At 37.6% G+C, this 22,615-nt stretch overlaps 1 protein-coding gene across 2 annotated transcripts in view; it reads right to left on the reverse strand.

Moving 5' to 3' along the window:
- Nucleotides 1-13,611: 13,611 nt before the first annotated feature.
- The window catches only part of COL21A1 (collagen type XXI alpha 1 chain), a 98,722-nt gene continuing 89,718 nt past the window's right edge, over nt 13,612-22,615 (reverse strand). For both annotated transcript variants that reach the window (XM_027696055.1, XM_027696054.1), the window contains 8 exons: nt 22,499-22,534; nt 21,938-21,982; nt 19,864-19,896; nt 17,928-18,074; nt 17,776-17,830; nt 17,311-17,511; nt 15,778-15,855; nt 13,612-15,055 (listed from right to left, as the gene is read on the reverse strand). In XM_027696055.1, the coding sequence (XP_027551856.1) occupies nt 14,868-15,055; nt 15,778-15,855; nt 17,311-17,511; nt 17,776-17,830; nt 17,928-18,074; nt 19,864-19,896; nt 21,938-21,982; nt 22,499-22,534 (783 nt within the window). In that variant the 3' untranslated portion in view covers nt 13,612-14,867. The remainder of the gene's footprint in view (nt 15,056-15,777; nt 15,856-17,310; nt 17,512-17,775; nt 17,831-17,927; nt 18,075-19,863; nt 19,897-21,937; nt 21,983-22,498; nt 22,535-22,615) is intronic.

A 22,615-nucleotide genomic window follows, 5' to 3' on the forward strand; every position in this document is an offset into this window, starting at 1 on the left:
GTCATTGAAAAATATTTTATATTTCTTGTATCTTACCATATTTCCCTTTTTTCTCTACATCAGTATATTATAAGACATATCCTCAGAGCACTGAGGATACTCCTTATATTTAGAGATAAAACTGACATGCCTTAAATATATAATTTAAGGTATTTTATGCTGCAAAATTAAATACAGAAGAAATATGAAGGGTTTATTGTTAAAAGATGTTATTTGAGACAAAATGCATTTGACTTGGATGATAATACTAATACTTTATAGTATATATGGACTGCGTAACACAGAAGTCTCAAAATACACCATGGAGAAAATCTTGTTTAGTATTTTCATGCTTTTACATAACAAAGTATGGCTTGGGGAGGAAATAGAAAAAATACGAAATTTCAAGCAAAACAAGACATGGCTACATGACTGCCAAAATCTAGGCAAAAAAAAAATCCATAAAAGTAGCTACAGATTTTCTTTAGTATTTAGCAGGACAAAAATCAAAATGCAGCTACAGAAAAGTATAACAAAGAGAGTGTACATTCAGTATCCTTGTCAGAATGGAAAAATTTCTCTCCCCTTCCTCCAGATCTCCTAGTTTAACTTGATTGAGAACAACTAAACAGGAGTCATTAAAAAAAATAAAATAAATGGCTAAAAAGGTTTGCAGGCATGATGGAGAGCTTTTAAACAGCAAGTTATGATCTTAGCAAATGAAGGAAAATAAGTAAGTATAGATAAATAGCAGAAAAGGAGAAAATAAAAATATTTCAATTAAGAAAACTGTTTACATAACTAATTCAACATGTAACCAGAGGGGAAAATACATTCAGAGTAAGACAACAAAAGTATTTAATAAGAATGCAGCTAAGAATGATCATTGGAATGCAGTATGCATGATTTTTCAAAGATTCTCAACAAGAGCCCTTGCTAAACTGAAGAAAAGAAACTATCATGCACTAAGAGAAAAAAGTCTTCCAGGAGATTAGTAATTGGTTAAAGACAGAAAGCAAGGCAACAATAAATAAAGGGACTGAGATAGCAAGAATCTGCTCTCAAGCCTTTTTTGCTGCTCCATATTTTCAGAATGTATGTGGAAAACGGAACAAATAATGAGTTCAAAACTGTTGCCAAGTTCACAACTGTTACCAAATTCACAGATGACACAGATGCACTCAGGATCATGAAATCTAGGACTGGCTGAATAAGGCAATAAATAGTTTTCACTAGAAAGAGTTACCAGGCAATTAAATTGCCTGAAGATGAAAGCCATTACCCAGTAAGCAAAAGCCTAGGGGGAAATAATTCCTAAGCACAGATACAGAAAGGTGTCTCTGAATTTCTTATTACATCTCAAAGGCCTCAGTTGCTTTGAGTATATTTGTGAAAACATTAACTTAAAGCTCAGACACAGAAAAAAGTCAAAGGTTATTTGGAATTACTATAATAAAAGAAGAATATACATCATTACACAGTAAACACAATACAGAAAACATAAAACACTGCATCGTGCCATGGCATCCTGCTTTTCAGAATATCATACAACTAGGAAAAGCTCAGAAAAGGAGGCAATAAGGATGATATGGAGAGACTCCTATATAAAAGACCATTAAGTAGATTAAGAATTGAAAAAGAGGTATTTGAGGAAGGATGTGATAGTGAACTACAAAATCATGAAGAGTATAGAAAAGCTGAGCAGTTTAACCCACAGATTTTAGAAAAAATACATTCAGTGAGGAACCTATATCCAGTCTGGAGAAGATTTGGAAGATAGATGAGGGAATGAAACATCTGAGTGAGAAATCGGACAGAAGTAAAACAGTCTTTGCTTTTTTCATCACAGAAATGATGCTCCATTGTCCTAAAAAAGATGAAGAAAATATCAACTCCCTTCAGCTAGTAAACCCAAGTGGTTTTCATTTAACATAGATTCTTTCACATAATTAAATAATAAGTAATTAGATACTTATGTATGGAATTTCTCAGCTAGTTTTTTGTGCCATGTTATTTAACAAAAGTTTGGGGTGAAGCAGAGAGTAAGGCTTTGGGCCTTCTGACTGCCTTTTTAAATATATCCCACTTGTGTACACATAGGCATCTTATTTGTTTGATTGTAATAGGTTTATCTGCCTTCTTGGCTTCTCCCTCACCCCCTTCTTTTGTATCTTTTTACTGAAAGAGCTTTGTTTGACTTGTCAGGAATGAAAAAACATACCAGACTGTGAAACAGAGGAAACATAACATTTTAATATTCCTTCAGAATGGAATTGTAGGAAGAATTTTTTAGGGTGGTAATTATTAACCTCAGGTGGAGCTTTCTGTCTTTTATGTGTATAGTAAGTTAGGGCCCTCATCTGCGCCCAGAATCAGGACTGGAACTGGCCAAACCCACAACACATTTAATCGAATGTTTCACTCAAGAGCCTCGATGCTGAAATCCCCCTTAGCCGGCCACTGCTGATGCAGAGAGCAGCCCAGACTCCGTGCTGCCGCACTTTCTCCTTTGAAGTTCCCCAAGTATTTAGACAGTAGTGATACTGCTTCTTAAAAACAGATGTGAAGTTGATCTGGTGCCTGAAATCAAGCCCTATCTCCACCATCCATGTGAGGGAATACCAAGAAGAAGGTTTCAGCAAAAAACAGCCTTTCTGGCTTCATGACAGAGTCTATGCCTGGCCCAGATACCTCCAACCATCTCAGGTGCCCCTGGGGGTACCATGCTCTCAGAGCTCCCCACACTGCCCCAGGAGGGGGGCAGAAGCTCCCCTGCTTCACTGCATGTACTGTCAGTTCAAATTTGGCTTGTGTGGGAGGGGGTATGGAGATAACAGTTTCGGCCCAAAGGACTCAGTGGGCTCCAGCATGCAGGATAGTAGCAGCAGAGAATGTGCCAGGAGATCTCTGACACCAGTAAAGTGGAGAAACTCAGCACATGGATTAGTTCTCAGCCAGGCAAGTTGCCTGGGCTGGGTTGTCCCCTGTAGAAATCCTGCCATGACCCTTGTTCCAGGATTCCCGCGGCAGCCAGGTCTGCCACTCACAATGTCTTCAAAGCACAGCAACCCATCTACAAGGTCTGCAGCAGCACCCATTGTGCCCAGGCACTAGGGGAAACATCCAGGAATCAGGAAGGAGTTTCAGCCCTCTTGGCTTGAAGACACTCAAGCTCCCAGTCAAAATACCAACTTAAAGACTACCCAGGAGTGCTTTCACACATTGTTTAACTCACGCCACTCTGTAAACTTTTGCACCAGTGTGGGAGCACAATACAGTGGTCTGACTTTTAAGACAGTGCAGCTGGGTCTCTCTGGGACTTTAAGACAGCACAGCAAGCAGTGCAGCTGGGTCTGTAGGCAATGGACATTCAGACGTCTAAACTTCTCTGGGGGCAGCAGTAGTATTTCCACTTCCCCACACAACTTCTGGGTAGGTGCCCCTCAGCCTGTACAGTTCTCTCCCTCCTACTCATTTCAGGCATATTGAACCCTTCAGCCTCAAGCAGGAATCAAATGCTCTCACCTGTATTTTGGATGAGTGATTTTAAACGTAGCTCACTTTATAGGGAAGGGAAATAACAATCATATTGGTAGGTATCAAGAGAAAATCTTTACGTGTCTAACTTCATATGTAGCTAATGGGATGGATGTTTTGCTCTCCTCCCCAGCACTGAGGGGGTTTGACAAAGCTGTTATTAAACACTGTTTCACATGTACAGCTTTTGACAATATTTATACCACTAATTAGACAGCCACAAATAAATAAAGCACACACACATGTCTAGTTTGAAGCCCACGAGTACTTCCAGGTCTAATAGCCTCAATGAGTTTATTCATCTACCGGCATGTACACATGTGCTTCACCAAATCAGTGATCCAACGAATAAGCAATAACAAAAGTAAGGAAAGGAAGTAATTTCTGAGGCTTAATATATCTCATAGTTTAGTGACAGCCTCTCACACAAGCTGCATACAGGTATCTGCAAGCCAACCATATACCACATACATATATATGGTATTTCTTTTATACGTATACATATACACCACATATGTGTAGATGTATATATTTATGTATATATACACCACATAAATGTATATACATATATATACACACACATATATACAGGCAGGTATGCAGGCAGGTGAATTGAGCCTCAGGTGGGTGGACTACATGGCTTTCTAAATCTAAATGTACGTGAAAGACTTCCCGGATGCCAACCTGAGGCCCTCCACAAAAACAAGAATTGCAAAACAGAAATTAAGGCAGAAGAGAGATCAACTGATTCCACTTGTAACACCGATGTGAAAGTATAGAAGTCCATCACTTAACCTGGAATTTCTCCAACAGTCTTAAGGCAAGCGGTTCCTGAAAGACACTGAAAAGCTGTGACAGAGGAAGGGGAGAAAATACTCCCTTGCTATTTTGTGTAGAAAGAAAATGAGCAGATGAGGTTGTCTGAAAACAATGTGCCCAAGTGTACAACCATATGTCTTCCTTTTGATGATCTAGCACAGCAAACATGGTTGCTGACCATCAAGGATATGCTGGAACAACTCCCATAACCATAAAATAATTCTCATAAGTATATTTGCTATAAAATTAATTTCCATTTGTCACCACCCAGTGCCCAGTGCTCTAAGGGCACTTTAACAGATGACAATTATTTAAACATTTGTTTTAAACATTTAGATGGAGGAACATTTTGTTATGTATATATAAAGTTCTGCGGGATCCAAATATTTCACTGGAAATTGAAATGTCACGTCTTCCAAACACAGTATTTCTCTACTTGGCATATGGGCACAACAGATGGAGAAAATGTGAGAAATGGCTGTAACGCTGAGAAAAGGTGGTCCTCAATTTTGCCGAGTTTGGAACTCGTCATTAAGATTTTCCTTCTTGACTTCCTTGAAGTCAATGGCACATACCATTAATGCATACATTGCATAATCTTGCAAGGAATAAATGTTCATATCATATGCATAGACCAACAAGCTGGTCTAGTGGAAAGTGTCCCTGCCTATGGCTCAAAGCCCCATCCAACCTGGCCTTGAACACTTCCAGGGATGAGGAACTTTTCTGGGCAACCTGTTCCAGTGTCTCACCACCTACATTATATTGCACATTTTTAATTGCAATTATATTAGACTACATTACATTGCACGATATAAATTATATTCCAAAATTATATTGCATCTAGTTATATCTATAGCCAGCTCTAACTTGTTTAATAAAAGAAACACTCAGCCTCAATTTTTAAGCAGTAAAGGAAGGGATACACAGTAAGGGGTTTAAGCTGTATTTGCTGTATGGGCAATGTCGGAAACCAGCTTCAAACAGGCAAAAAGTTTATTCGAGAATGACTATTTCTACTACCAGATTCTTCCAGCTCTCGTAACAGCCACAGAATAGAAAAAAAGCAGTGAAGACTTCCCCTGTCAGTATCTCAGAGCTCCTTCCCATGACAAAAAGATTCCCCACAACACTGGCTATGTGAGTCCTTCTGTTCAGCACATCTGTTCAGCAACTGCCACCTCCTCCCAGCAGTCCTATCTCACACAACTCAGCAACCAGAGAGAACAATCACACAGTGGTAATGGATTATGCACACAGCTCTCAACTGCCAGGCTACAGGCTGCACATCTGCCAGTAACTCATTTTATACCTCAAGACCCAAGAAAATACTTGGCTTTTGCATCTCCTATTTACAGGAGCATTGCAAGCAGGAGAGACTGAAGTAGAAGGAAGATGTGGATAAAAACACACACAGACAGTGTGATACAGCTTAAAAAAAGCAGAAGTGTAATATAAAATGAAAGTGAGATTAAAGAAAAAAGTCATTTGCAAATAGAAAGGGAAAAAAAACAAAAAAAGAACAAATAAAGTATCACAGTATCACGTGAAAGGAAAGAACGAATATATTGTAGGGACCCTGTGAATGGATCCCTTATACATGGATGTCAAAGTAGACAGGCTATGGATGTGACCTAGCGGAGAAAAACAGAAAGAAAGAGAGAGAAAGCCATTAAAAATCATAACATTTCTATGGATTACACTTTGGAGGAGATCACCATACAGACATTATCTGTCCTTTAAAACATAAAAAGCAAAAAAACCCTCAACCTGAAATGAAAATTGTACCTCCTGTTTCTTAGAGTTCACACTGTAACAGTATTAACTGTATAAAATTTATAATTTCAGTGGAATTTGCCTCTCTCACTTGTAACATTGTCCTTACTGCCTTCTACTCCGCTTAAAAGCTGAGAGTTAACTTCTAATAAAGATTATCTAGGCAGCAAATCTGCTCTCTTTTATCACATCAATGCTTCTTCTCTAATCATACTCCCATGCTACATGTAACTAGAAGAGGAGATGAGGAGGCTTCTGTTATTTTTAATCCAGTTGACTTCAGTCAGCAGGACATATATTTCTATATCATGTTCCTGGTTAGATGGCTGCACAGCACTCTCACAGATATAGAACCTATATTGTCCCAGCTACATATATAAATAAAATACTCATTCTACAGGCAGAAAGATAGCCACCATTTATTAGCTGTTTACCATTTTTTTCAATTGGTCTATAAAGTCAAATAGTTTGCTAACAATTCAGGTGAAAACTAACTCTTCCACAAAGACACTTGTTGAAGGCAAACCTGTCGTAACCAAAGACACATCAAAATTCTCCACATATAGTCTTGTCACAGAGCCATTCTTTGTTACCAAAAACTTTCAACATCCCAAAATTCTGAGTTCTGATAACTGTTTTCCAGTTTACTGCTTTCTCCCTTTCTCTGTTATAGCTGGGAACTTAGTTCGGCTGCATTACATTCAGCAGCAATGTCCCTCAGCCTGCTGAGAATTAATCAGTTAATCTCTTGTGATTCTTACCACGTGCAGGTGCAGTAAGGGCTCAAGCTTGTGACAGGTAGGAGCTGGAGTCTCCCCACTAGGAGTCACTAGAATGTTTACAGACATTAACCCATCCCCTTATCAAGCATAGCTCCAAGATACTTCTTGTCAGCTGATCACCATTTATATATTAAATACTGGCTTACTCACCCTTCATCCAGCTTTTAATAAAAAATACAGTAGTCAGAGCTATGCTATCAACTTCTCAACCAGTAAAACTTATCATCATGATTTACTAATGAGTTACTATCAAAGTATTACTCCAAGGTTTCTCAAGCTTTTGCCAGTATCCATGTAATATAAAGGAATCCTAATGACAATGATGTCATTGTGAGGAAAAATGGTATTAATCTCCTTCTATTTTGAGCTTTATAAAATTTACCTTCTCATGGCAGACCCTGCCTGAGTTTATCCACTAAACAAGTAAGTTTTCCTACTTATTATCTACTACATCTACCTGTTAAAGGAACACTGATAGTAACTTTTAATAGCTGTTAACTTTTGCCAGTTGGTACTTTGTGGGTACCACCATTAGACACCTATGTATGACTTCAGTGGTATGTATGTCTGTTGGCATATGGCAGGCACCTCCAAAAGACAATAGTGTGCACCAAAGGTTTGATTCATAATTTAGCAGTGATTTGTTTACAGTGAATACTAAACAGTAAATGAGTACTGAACTCTGTGTTTCTGTTAGCTTGAGCAAAAATAACTGCCAGCTGTAGGCTGCTGGATTCCTGGATGTGAGAGATGCTCTGGTGCAGGGGGGGAAAAATAAAGTATAGGGGATTTTATGAATGCCTGTTCAGCCCCTTCCTCAGGAAGGCAAACTAACTTAGTTGTCCAGCACAGATGGCTTTGGATATTCAGTACGAGCTTAATGTGACCAGAACACACAAATCCAGGTTCTTCTTCCTAAGTTCTAGGTTTGTTCTTTTTTTTCCTAAGAAGTATTGTTAAAGGACTTACTGTGTATATAAAAAAACTCTTTAAACTTTCATAACACAAACACTATTAAGTGCTAGTATTTGCCTGCCAATTTCCAGAGCAGGAGTTAGATAATATCAGGATGGGACAGTTATTACGATCCCTTGAATTCTCATCCAGAACTTTGGTCTCAGCTTCTGGAGAGTCCTAGTGCTCATCACTGGCACATTTGTCTTGAGCTTTCACTTCTGGGAGGTCTGTCACTTTGTATCTAGACTGTATTTTCCCATAATTTTCGATAAGGACAAGGAGAAGCACAATTCATTCAATTCATATTATATTAGAATGAAGGAATAAAGTGAGTGACCTTTTCCTTCTCCTTCATTTGCTACCCAGGCTACTGTGCTGCTTAAGCCAGGGTTTTCTTCAGGCTCCATCTTGGCTACATTAGAGGTAACGTTCACTCCCACATCAGTAAAAGCCTTGCATACCTTGAAGAATCATGCCCCAGTTAGAAGAGAGCTTTTTTTTTTTCTCCATCTCTCAGGTAGCATTATGTTTTTCAACAGTTCAATAAAATTATTGATTTGAAACACAGTTTCTAGGCATTACTGGAGTTTTTGCATTATATTAAATATGTGATTTCAGTATGCCCTAGAGATACTATGAATTTTTTTCATGCTTTAAAAAAGGAAAATCAGGAAACAACAAATGAAACACTCTTCGGAGTTTATGAACTTCCAACATGAGAAAGACATTTTGCAGGCATTATGGACATAAGATGCTGTAACAGCCAAATGGCTAAATTTTCTGATGAATTCTCACCCACTTTTTCCTTAAGTGGAAGAATACTATATACTTTTAAAAGTAAAAAATTAGGAAAAAGTGTCAGAAAATCAATACACAGCACTTAAGTAGTTCTTTAAGCCCATGGCAGACAACCAAGCTTCCAACCCGCCCATATACCTTTGGGAGAGCTGGCTGAGTGGCCAGACATCACTTCTGGAAGAACATCTTCTAATGCATCTTTTTCCAAGAAAGAAAAGCATAAAGCAGAATAATATAATACACTGGAATGTCACCAGAATATTTTTTGATAGCAAAAAGCACTTTATGCAAAGGTAGCAAATACTGAGAGGTGAAAGATGCTTGTAAAGAAAAAGTCAGGAATAGCAGAGTAATGATTTCCCCATTATAAAAATGCATTTAGATTCTTCAAGATACATAGGTAATGTACTCTATAAGAAAATCTTGCTTATCAACAAATAAGTCATAAAATTTTTTTATATTAATTCAAGTTTTAAACATCGCAGTATCACCCCAGAAAGCAATAGTTGTTAAAATACCTCTTAATCCATATTCAGCAGAGACAGTAAACCCTTTTTGATTTCTCATCTATGTGTTCCCCCTTCAGAAAAAAAGTTGTAGCATCTTTTCACAGTGGTTTGATTCAATCTGTGTGAACTGTAGTGACAGTGTTCATTCCTGACAGCGTTCATTGCCAGGATAGTCAGATGCCATTAATAAGAAATTCCATTTTAATGCACCTTGAGTTTTCTGAGAAATGAGATTCTCTAGTTCTGAAAGATGCACAGCTAACAGTTCTCAGCTGTTCCTCTAACAGGTTGACCAACCTTGATATTTACTGGCTACACCTCAAGCTGATAATGACACCCTGGCTCCGAAGCAGTAATAGGACTGTGATAGTTCAGTTCTTAAAAGACTAGATTTTCTAGACTAGACCACACAGTCTAGAAGGATGGGATGCCATCCAGAGGTACCTGGACAAGCTCTAGAAGTAGGCCCATGGGACACTCATAAGGTTTAAAAGGACCAACTGCAAGGTACTGCACCTGGGTCAGGACAACCTCCTGCATCAACACAGGCCAGGGGGTGGACAGTTTGAGAGCAGCCCTGACAAGAAGGACTTGGGGGTGCTGGTGGATGAGAGGCTGGACATGATCCAGCAATGTGCACTTGCAACCCAGAAAGTCAATCGTATCCTGGGCTGCATCACAAGCAGTGTGGCCAGCAGGTCAAAGGAGGTGATTCTGTCCGCTCCACTCTCGAGCATAGTGGAGACCCCACCTTGAGTGCTGCATCCAGCTCTGGGGTTCCCCAGCACAAGAAGGACCTGTTGGAGTGAGTCTAGAAGAGGGTGACCAAGATGATTAGTGGGATGGAGCACCTCTCCTACGAGGAAAAGCTCAGAGAATTGGGATTGTTCAGCCTGGGAAAAAGAAGGCTTTGAGGTGACCTAATTGAAACCTTCCAATAACTAAAGGGACCCTGTAAGAGAGACTAGTAACAGGACAAGGGGGAATGGTTTCAAACTGAGAGTAGGCTCAGATTAGATATTAGGATGAAATTGTTTACTGTGAGAGTAGTGAGGCACTGGCAGAAGTTGACCAGAGAACTTGTGAATGCCCCATCTCTGGAAGTGTTCAAGGACAGGATGCATGGAGCTCTGAGCAACCTGCTCTAGTGGAAGGAGATGTCCCTGCAGGAGGTTAGAACTAGATGATCTTTAAGGTCCCTTCCAACCCAAGCCATCCTATGATTCTGTGATTTTATTCTTTTACTTTCTATTTTCATTTGGATGATTATGATATCTTTCTGAGAACGATACATATCCATATATGTACACAATATATATACATACATATATTCACCAAATAAATCTGCACATGTGGAAACCATCTGTGACATCTGGTCTTTTACTACATCATATATATACACACAGAGAGAGAGAGAGACACATCATTCCATATGTATTTACTACAAACCTCTTTAAGAAGATCATGATTCTCAGAGGTGAAAATTGCTGAGCTCCATACAGCAATAAGCTTTCATTAAGAAATCCAGTTCCCACAGTAATACTTTGCAATTCTGCATCTTTATGTCCAAGTGTATGCCTCAGTATCTGAGAGACAATAGCAATTGATGAGCATAGTAAAGTGGTAAATGCTAAACTTATTTTATGCACAGGGAGATATTATGAGCTGAAGTTATATTAAAAATTTAGTGTAGTGGACCATAGTTCCTCTACTGACACCAATAGGCACCAGACACACCAGGAAGTATATTTCTTAACTAAAAGTCACACAGCAAGATACTAATAAAACATGTCCAGAAATTTTTTTTGCATCTTACCCTCTGCTTAAAAATTAGCCTGAGATCCAGTTTTAAAGTCTATCATCAAGAAAGTAAGCAAATGTCAGTTAACAGAGTTTCTAGTAACTGTTTCCAGAAAATATCTGATAGATAGATGGGGACATGTTTCACTGTGATTTTTTTTTAATTCACAGCTTCTGACTGCAGATCAACATTTGCAAGAACCTTACACAGTTTGCATCAATCATAAATAAGAGGCTCTCTCCTGTGGATCATTAATCTGATAATACTCCAGTTATTATACCCAGAGACTGGGTTAAGGTCTCTGAGGTGTGGAACAGGGCAGTATCCCCAGGTTGGTTTTGATTGACAGCTTCTCCAGGGTTTCCCAATGAGGCTCACAGGGGCTGGGGTATAGGGCACGGCATCACCTCACCTTCAGAAATCTGACCTGTTCCATTCCCCGCCACCCCCCACGAGTTGGTCCAAGCCAATAATTAATACAATAATCCAGTGTCTCATAATGCTTCTTGGTCAAGATCAGAGGGGTCATCTCCAAGGGGGATCTTACAGTAGGCATCTGCTACTGACCTCCAAATCAAGACAGTAAGACCAATGGAAAAGTATTTGGATCACTTAAACAAGCTTTGGGTCACAGAACCTGGTTCTTATGGGTGACTTCAACTACCCCATACAGCAGCTCATGTCACCCACCAGATTTCTGGAATGTGTAGAGGACTGCTTCTTCCTTGTACAAATGTTAGATGTGCCAACCAGGAACAAGGCACTGCTGGCCCTGCTGCTCACAAAACAAGAAATTTTGCTTTGCAATATCTCAGTTAGGGATAGCCTTGGATACAGCGATCATAATACCATGGAATTTGGGATCCTGCTGACCATGCTGAAGGTTAGTATTAGAACAAATGTTTTAAAGTTTAGAAAAGCAAATTTCAGCTCTCTCAGAGCTAAATTGTGAGGGATTTCATGGGAAGCTTCCATAAGGGAGCTATTGAGTGCTGGGACCTTTTCTAAACTCTCTTCCCAGAAGAACAAAAACAGTTCATTGCCTTTTAAAGGCAGGGAAGTAGGCAGAGCAAGAGACCACCTTGGCTTAACTGTGAGCTTCTGAGTTGGCTCAAAAGAGAAGCATTCCAGAGTTGGAAAAGTGGACATCGGAGCAGCAAAATTGAGAACTACCGGGGCACTGCCAGGGTATGCAGAAATGCAGACAGAAAAGCAAAAGCTGAGCTCACATAGGAATTGGTCAGACATGTAAAAAACAACAAGTAGGGACAATTAATAGATGCAGATTGGAAATTACACATAGATGCTCAGTCAGTCATTAAGAAACAACCCTCTAATAGGACTAATGGGGTGACAATAGCACTACTTTTAATATGGAAGCTTGAAATATGTGTTAATTTGATCAAATGAAATCATACCCAAAGCTACCAATCAAACTGGCTGAAAATCAAGAGTTTTTTCTACAAGTAAGGAATTCTGGTTTTCTGTTTGTATTCACTGCAGTCAGAGGTCCTCCTGACTTTCTCTTTTTGTTTCTGGTTTTGCTTCCTCTCAGACTCACCATTCTCACCATCATACATCTTACTGAAAAATGTGTGTTAAATGTGGATTTAAATTAGCATGCAGTGTGGACACCTCAGAAAGGTTCTACAAGTATGCTGGGACCCTGATTCCTTCCTGACTGTTATCGGTACTTTAGCTGAACGGCTGGTGTCCACCGAGACTCCGCCCAATCCCCCCAGAGGGAGAAGGAGGACGGAAGGGGAGGAGAAAAAAAAAAAACTTGCAAAATCAAGGCTGCTAAGAAAGGCGGTTTTATATTTACGCAGAGAAGAAAAAAAACTATAAGCACTATACACACAGGGAAAACTAACAATAAAGACTACTTCCCCACAAAAGGTGTTTTCCTCCTCTGAAAACAGTCATCTATCCCGTGCAACCATCCCAGAGGAGAAGAGAGGGAGTTGTTTCCTTCTCGTCTCTTTATATCTGAGCTGACGTAACATGGTATGGAATATCTTACTGGTAAAATATACATCCTAGTTCCATTTCCCTTCCAGGGAGGGTTACAAACCCACTACACTGACCTAGCAATGTTTCACTTCCATTTCTCAAAAAATAAACAGTGTGAGATTGAGCACAACAAATTAAGAGGTTTATAGATTATTTTTTCCACAAATTCAATCAATGGTTGCACACAGCAGCAGTCTTATATTGTGTACTGAGAATCGCTTGTCTGGGGAGAAAACTTCATGCATAGCCTAATTTCTCAGGTCCATGTCAGTTGCTTTCATAAACCCTTTTGGAGGTTTTTAGACTAGATTTTATGAGATGCTAATGATTGCACTCCACTATAACCAGGGCTGTGGCTTGGCTAAGCTACTCACTGCAAGCACCCTTCCACAGCTCTGGGCAGGCTGCAGCCACCAGGCACAGTGCAGTTGGCTGCTCTGACACCACAGGCATCAGGAGCCCAGCAGAAAGGTGCTGCTCCAAGAGACAATGCTTTCTCCAGAGAAAATGGAAAGACACTGGAGAGCAAAAGCACAGCTGCCAGGTGGAATCACTCCTCCATGTCTTACAGACATCACTCTTCTCTGAAACACAGGAGAAAGGCAACTCTTGCAATTGCTCATCAAACTACCACCAGTTCTTTACAAAATTTTATTTTACCTTGAATGTCAAGCATATTACCAGTCTCTGATAGTAGGACAACAGAAAAACAACACATTAGAGAAGTCACTTACGAAACGCCAGTTAAGTTCAATACAAGATTCTGCCTTAATTTAAGAAATGAATTTTAAATTGTCATGGGAACCGTGGCTTTGCTCTTTATGTAAAAGCAAGCAATACAACTCATTAGCAAAGCTTACAATGAAAATTACACACAGCTTGCTTAAAATGAAAAAGGAAACAGCATAACAAACATTGCAGCTGGTCAGCCACCAGTACACCTTTCTCCTTGTAAACCTGCTTCTTCAATTTGGCAATGCAGTCCTTGAGGAGAAACAGCAAAGGGTATATAACTTAATACTCCATTACATGGAACTGTTACATTGGGGTTGTGCAAACATTTTTTAATCTTTAATTTTGTCAAATCATAGCTACTGTATCATAGCCAGCTGTATCAATCTTTCGTTCTTTTTTTATTTTTAATGCTATTTTCATGTAAGTTGAATCATCCACATGGAACCTTTAAACCTTTAGTGGCTGACAGTACCATCTTCAATAAAACCTTGACCCTTGAACGAGTAGTTCTACCCTTGCATTTCACCTTAGTTTTAAGCAGAGTTGCATGGCAAAATAGGTGATATTTCTTCCGTGATTATCTAGATATTTATCTTAATTTATAAGAATCTGATATAGGCTTTCGCTCACAGAACATGTGGAGCTATGACATATGAAATGTACACAAGCGAGTGAAATTCACACACATATGAAGTCAAAACCAGCCACATTCTTTCAAAATCAAATACTGTGTATGTTGGTTGCGTGTGAAAAATTTCACAGTAACTTATACCTGACCAATGCCATTTAAGACCTAATCCTGCTCCCAGTGGTGTTTCCAGCAATTTTGCAAAGGACTTCAGTGGTAAAAGGAGAATGATAGGACACTTAAATACTAAATATCAAATATTAGAGTTAATTCCTATTGAAACTAATGATCTCTTTTAAAACAGTTGATATTCAACCAGTGCAAGGTATAAAAAAAGTCACTGAAGTTTTGGAGTTTCTTGTCTAAAGGAATGTATAACCTTTGGGTTTGTTATTTATAATGTTTATAATATTTATAATGTCAGAGGTACTTTTGTTCCTGCTTATTGGATTATTGCTGGTCACCTTCCTGAGATTTGAAAGACCATAAAAGACAAGCACCATACCTATTCTTCTAAATTATCATATCACAAATTAATAATTTGGTCCTTTTCTAAATGGATCTCTCCCCACAATTACACTAAAACATAGCGATGGATCACAAATTCCCGGGGGTCCAACTGGCCCAGGCATTCCCGGAGTGCCACGATCTCCATCTTTACCAGGCTGCCCACGCTCTCCAGGACGTCCTTCCTTACTCATACCTGGTGGACCTTCAGGACCTTAATAACACACATGCAATAAACAAATGCATGACTATTGAAATAAATCAAGAGCAAGAAAAGATCCACCCCTCCAAACACACCCCTGCTCTTTGGTGAAGTATGCAGATAAAAAAAACATTTCCTGAAAAAGACATTCCTTGTCACAAACTGCTTATATGTTTATATACACAACATGATACCTTACTAAGATTTTTTTAAAAGCACATGGAAAACACTTTAAATAAAAATAGCTTTTAAAGGAAAATATAAAAATCTGCTTTATATAATCTGGAACCACCATCACATGAATCAGTCCCCCTATTTCTATTTGTTACTCTGGATTTGGATCAGGCCCTTATATTTGTTCCAAACACCCAACTTTGCATTCTTTATACATACACTAATGTTAGGAAGAATATATTCCCTCACTAAGCAATGCTCACATATCACATAATCATATCAGGGCTCAGTTTTTAGATAATGGTTGATTTCAGGATCCATCCATCAAGAAACAGCAGTCTCTTGGGTACCAATCTCCAGAAGACATCTTATATTAAATCATGAATTATATGACAATTTATAAGGGCATGCAAGAGACAGGCATTAGCCCTAAAACACATATGGCAATTAAGACATGTACAAACTACCTAAGTTTTTTCCCAAATTACACAAACATTTATTTTGAAATTATGAAATTATTAGCAGGCACTGAATCTGCACACCAGAACCATCCCTCTCACCTGGAGGTCCTGGGGGGCCTTGGATCCCAGGAACCCCAATTCCTTGACTGCCTTTTGCACCGTTTTTCCCTGGCAGTCCTGTGAATTAGCAAACAGAGGTATATCTTTGCACACTATTTTCATCCAATGAACAAGGAAGTCAGCATTTGATAATATTTATTGAATAAAATACCTAATATTTCAAAAGCAAATAACAGGATGTAAAACAAGCATTTTCTTGTAACCCACACAGTGCAACTGGGTTCTAAATTATCCTCATTTCTACTGAATTTAGAGCTGATATAGCACTTGTTAAGCAGATAGTCACTATGAGCTGAGGGAATAGATGATAGGCAATTAAAAAAATTTGCTGTCATTGTCTTCCAACTGGCAAAGATTTTAAGAAGTTGTATGAAAGAAGTGTAAGTTATTCACCATAGTCGGTGTGGAATACAGAATATAAAGACAATTTTCTACAACATGCAGTAGAATTAAATCTCCACCAAAGAAATACTGAGAGTGTAAAAATATGAGCTCTCTTACACTTACAACCCAGTTAATTCAGTTTCTTCATAGAGACAAACACCCATTTTTCTAAGTCTTATGGAATAGCCAGACCTGTTAGTGTCTGCTCCAGAGGAAAACTGCACATTCTCCTATTGGAGAGGAAATTATAAAAGACTACAGACAAATCTTTATTACATCCCAACTGAATTTGATGTTCTAGGTCACAGTTAATGTCAAAAAGAAAGTAAATATTTACCAACCATTTGTCTGCTTACCCTTGGCACATTACTAGTTAGCTGTATTTTATACAGCTTTCCTGATTATTTTGATCCTACCAGTTACCAAATTATGGACTTCACCAAGTCTCTTTCTCTAGTTCCCGACTACATATGCATACTTAACATAAAGTCTGCAAATACATCACAGAAATCAGTTGGAATGCTTGGACAGCTGAGTTACCTGAATGTATAAACCTTAGCTTGCTTAAAAAGAATCCAGAATGTTTAAGAAAAGCATAAAGAAAGGAGTAAAAAATCCTTATGAGATAAAAAGAACAAAAGGATAAAACCTCAGGAAATCGGGGGAGTCTAAAAGTTGTCACATGCCAAAAATCAGTGCAGCTAGTAAGTAGCCAATGAATAAATACTGTTCCTTAAAATAGCAGAAACAAACAAGTTTGGAAGAAAAGAAACTAGAAAACATGGAAACGCATTGAAATCCATGTCAAAGCATATTTGATCTAAAAAAATAATCTAAACACAGCTAGAAACATTTACATGAGACTAAGAACTCTCTAAGAAAGATCAGAACAGTTTGACTACAGTAGAACTGAACACTAGCTATCTTGTTGAGTTCTTGTATTTTCTCTTCTTCTGTCATGTGTCCTTCGAAAGCAGTAAAACATCCACTCTGCACCATGTTCGCAATTACACTCTGTCATACAAGCCCAGCCATTCTCTTACCCCACCCTGCATTAACCCCATTCAAAACTAGAAGGAGAAAACCAAGTCACAAAGGCCATTTACACCATGAGTATGCACACAGTACCTCTTGTCCCACGAGCCCCAGGGCGACCTGGGATGCCCATCAGACCCGGAATGCCATCATTCCCTGGTAAACCAGGAAACCCTCTTGGTCCTTCAGGGCCTCTTGGACCTGGTGGTCCTGGAAGTCCCGGGGGAGCACTTTGAGACTGACAATGGTTACAGCTTTGTAGTCTTCCACTCTGCAGGATGGCAGGCAACTGGGCTGAGAGAATTCAAAAAATTGCTTATAGTGCTGAAACAATAAAAGTAGTGCCCCTAACCACAAATACAAAATCAGTTTCATCTCTTTAGAGAATGAGATGGTAAAGTACGGAACCTGTGGTGTGGAAATGTATCCACACCTGTAAGAAAACAAGTGATAAATCGGCAATATGGAACTTGCTTTCAAGAAAGAGACTTTACAATTATCAGGAAACTTTAGCACTTCAAACAAGGAAAAAACCAGTAAAGAGGCTTTCAAACTTACTTCTCAGTACATCTGAACACACCTGTCGAATAAATTCTTCTGAAAATTCTCGTGCCTGAATTGAACAGAGAACAGTTAAAACAATAGAGATCATGCATTTCTTTGTGGTTTTTAAGGTACTCAAAATTATAAGTCTGAGGTCCTACACATACAGGTTTTCCATCTGATCCAGGTGATCCCGGGGGTCCTCGATCTCCTGGCTGACCTCTGAGACCAGGAGGTCCAACCAAACCCTGGACACCAGATTCTCCTTTTTGTCCACTGATGCCTTGAATGCCTGGATCTCCTTTCTCACCTTTCTGGAATGAAAAATCCATGAAAAGCCAATCGTATCTTCAGTGATCATCTGGAAGCTAGGTAGCATCACAAAAATGTATTCTGAGAAAATCTTTATTGATGATCTTCATAAAATTAATATAAGTTGTCACTAAATATTAACTTGATATTGATGAGATGTATTGAAGTTTTGAGATTATTTGGTAACTGTTTCAGATACAATTACCCAATATAACTAGAAACAAATTACCTTTCTTCAACTTTAAGGAACCATTTAACTTACTATTTAAAAATTAGTATTCATTATTAACATATGGAAGGAAAGACTTTATTCTCTTTTTCATGAGAATTAGAATTTTTTTTACAGTATGTTAAGTTCCTTAGAAGGCTGGAAAAATTAGAGGTGAAATTCTGGCATCACTGAAGTTCTTGGAAACTTACTGTAATAATCAAGCCTTTGACACCTATGTCTGTAGTATATAAGACAAAGGAAAAAATAGTTTGATTTGAGCTAGCAATTCTTTTGTTTCTTTTTTTTTTCCATCTGATTGGTAATAACTGTAGTCTATTTGCTTCACTGGAAAAGGTTAAAATAATACTGGAAAATAGTTTGATATATCTTCATCAAGGCAATGGTTCTTCTATGTATGGAATTACCTACTGCAATAGTTCATGTGGAACTCTTTCCCCACTCTGGAGCCAACAAAACATCAGTACAATGTAATTTGGTATATGCCCAAGATTAAAGTCAGGATACTACACTTGCTCCCTGATGAGTTTTTTCCTTCCATTTCTGCACAGTTTCTGCATAATATTATCAGTTGCCTCAAAATTTTCTTTCACTCTTTACAAGTATTTTAGATAGAATTGTGGGAACAGGACTATTATGTATGACAAAACTTACTGAAACATATAATAGAAGTTTAAGAAATTATGAAATACTCGTGCATACAGTCTTCATAGACTTACAATGAATTTTAAGTTATGGTATTTATATTATTTTGTATAATTTTCTCTATTACTTATCAAAATTCTTCACATCAGAAAAATTCAAAGCTTCCTGGCTTGGCCTAAATTAGTAACAATGTCCAGAATTCTCCACATGAATTACTGCAGGGTGGCAAGCTTCAAATTCAGTATTGGATTACCTAGTTTTATGCAGAGAGCTAGGCACTAAAATCAGATAGGTAGTTTATCCTCTTAAAAAAAACACAGAAATGAGACAGGTATCAGTCAGGTGCCTAAAAGCACTGCTGGAAAGATGACCTGAACAGCACTCTATACCTTCAAAAGTTATACACTAATTCAGAACTTTTTCCAAAGCTGTAATAGTATTTTATTTTTTTGATATTGTCATCTTGAATGTTGTAGTAACATTGTGCCTTTCAATTATTGGTTACTGCTGAATAATATTATAATACTATTCTGTATTTTTATTAATGTATATTTATTTTTCAGTGATCATAGAATCTTGGGATTCTTTTTCCTTTAAGTATTTCCTTTCCTGAACCAGTTTTTTCTCATTGTTTTTGTTGGTTGGTTTGTTGGCTTTTTAATTCCCTTAAAGTATATACTTGGCTTTAATTATTTTTTAAAATATTTCATTTAATGATATATATATTTCACTACATCTCTTTTTAACTAATATTTCTCTCTCTTCTATGATATTTCTCAATTAATTTCTCTTCTGTTGCTTATAGACATCTGAGAATAGAAGCAAGACTATAAACACACATTTTACAGATCATATAATTTGTAGAAACAAATGGAATAAATTTGTAATACTATATTTGTCATTACAAAAATACTTACCTCTCCTCGTTCTCCACTCAGTCCTTCTACTCCCTTTAAGAAATAATATGAAAAAAAAATTTAAAAAGCAGGTTGAGCCAAATTACTTGGCATCCTTTGTTTTCAATAATCAATCACAAATGACAATTTTAAAAGATTCTGTGATTGCTATTGTACAAAAAACACCTTGGCATATAATGATGAAAAATTTATATCATGGTAAATGAACAATTCATTAATGTCTTTAATATCATATACGAAGAGGATAAGTTGCAAATATATCATACATATTAAAAACAAATAAACATAACATAGAGACAAAATCTTATTCACTTTAGAAAAGACAAAAGAAATAAAATTTTGTGTTCTAGTAAAAGAAAACTCCTGATTCTACCTGTTTAATACTGTCTTACTAAGCATAAATTCATTTCAGAGCCTTTTAAATAGAAACTCAGAGGTAAGCCAGATTTTGCATGGTAGCAAATTATTTCGGAGTCACTTCTGCCAAGTGCTTCAATAGTGTTACTGACCATTAAGTTCCATGGTAAGTTGGCAGCTCACTTTTCTGATACACTCTTATGTTCAAGGGAATCTGTATTGTATCTTTAAGAAGTCTTGGAGTTTTGAGAAACCTTGGAAAGACCTAGTGTTTTCTACCAGAAGTATTTGAATGACTGATTTTTTGGTTGCCAACCAAATCAGAAAAGCATGGGAAACAATTTTAGACTCAGTCTGCATTATTTTTTCAGCTTTCTCCAAAAAAAGAAAGCAAGCAACAGCAATTAAAGTTGCATCATTCTATGGGAAAAATAATGTTTCCTTTCACTATCACTTTGTTTTACCTCATGATTAAAATAATAAATATATGAAAAAATTGTATATCATTTGCAAAAGGAAAACCCAGAATGTTTAATTTGTAAAATGTTAGAGTAGGACATTACATTTGTTTAAAATCAAAGACTGGTCTTTTAGTTTAAACTATTTCTTTTAAAAAAGTCTGCTCAGCTTTAATACTGAACTACTGTTAACCTTCATATGCCTGAGAGAGTTAACTAACATACAGTTTAGATCTCCTGCCATACTCCACAGGAATCAGCTCCTTCTGGCTAGACAGGCAGCTGTATCGATGTCATAATTCTGAAAAAAGCAACTGTGGCTTTATTCCAAGTCTAGTTTTAGATATGTACCTCTAACAAATACTTCTCTGTTTAGACACGACAGAGCATGCAGTTAACAAGTATTTATAAATACTAACAGCTATTTTCTGTGGTACAACAAGATAGCCAACTATGACACAATCAGAATACACTGGCCCAGAGTTAAAGAGAAACAACTGCATCTCACTGATTTGCAGCTGAAACAGGAAACATCTGTAATTTATGAGCACAGAAGATGTCAATAACTCCCAGTAATGTCTAGGAGATAATGAACTGTATGAAAATGTAGCATGGTACATGTAAAATCTTAACATCGCATGTATTATTCTTAAAACCTTTACATAAAAGCCACTTTGTGCTGTTATCTGCATTTTATATTATTTATAGCTATTTTATAAAACTATTATATAATTAAGGATTTAATGCAATAATAAAAAAAATGCACTTATGGTCTGTTTCTCAAGATATAATATCCCAGAAGCACAGAAACATGTAGGCTGGAAGTGATTTCCTTGGGTTCAAGTTCCTTTGCAGAACAGATGCAACTTGATCAACCCAACACACTGCCCAGACAGGTTTTGCCACAATGTCTGTGAGCAGCCTGATCCAGTATTTGACCACCCTCAAAGCAAAAGGCTTTTCCTCTAAAGCAAGCTGGGATTTTCTGCGTTCCAATTCATGTGCATTTCCTCTCATCCTTCTAGCTGAGAAAAATGTGGCTCCATCTTCTCTATATGTGTTATATTTGTTAAAGACATTAAGATTGTTTAAGAGGTAATTTATATAACTGTGTAATCATGTAGTACATAAATATATTTCATGTGATGCAAAGACCTACCTATGTTGATGGAAGTAGTGTTAAGAAACAAATATGGATTGTGGTCTCGAACTAGGATCTCTATGGCTCTCTTGAACTAGGATCCCTATTTTAAGAGTACCTGTAAACCTGGATTTCCTTGTCTTCCTTTTTCTCCTTTCAGTCCCTTCAGAAAAGAAGCACATTTTCTTAAAATATACATTTATCTGGTACATGTAATTAAACTATGAAAAATAACACAAAGAGTTAAACCCTAAAATGTCATCCTAACCAGGACAAATCAATCTGAAAAGTTACTCTTTAAGAGATCAAAGCAGAAACTGTGCAAAAGAATACAATTTCTACTCTGAACATAGAGGAACCAAGTCAGGATCTGAGCAGTGACATCATACTTTTTCTTGTAGGTATTACCATGATTTTTAGATAACAAAAAGGAAAATTCCACTTATTACAGTACAGTAGGTAGGCAGGTAGTACAGCAGGTAGGCCTGCTCAGGCCCTAGAAATGCAGCTGGAAATTCATACTGGGTATACTGGGCTGATTTCCATGAAGAAGAGTTACTGCTGCTATTCAAGCAAACTTTCTATGGAGCTTAATCTTAAAAAAAGTGCCTGAATTGACATCTAAAACTTGTATTAATAGCATTGCCAGATGATTTCATTAGGAACAAAGTTGATATACCTGGATACCGCTGTGACCTTGGTTTCCTTTGTCCCCCTGTGAAATATTAGAAGAAAAGTCTCCATTTCAACATGATTCATCTCAAAGACAAGTAGTCTGTGTTTTAATTTAACACAT

This window comes from Neopelma chrysocephalum, unplaced genomic scaffold (genome assembly GCF_003984885.1).
Source record: "Neopelma chrysocephalum unplaced genomic scaffold, ASM398488v2 Primary Assembly neopelma1_104, whole genome shotgun sequence".
In the NCBI taxonomy this organism is placed as follows: Eukaryota; Metazoa; Chordata; class Aves; order Passeriformes; family Pipridae; genus Neopelma; species Neopelma chrysocephalum.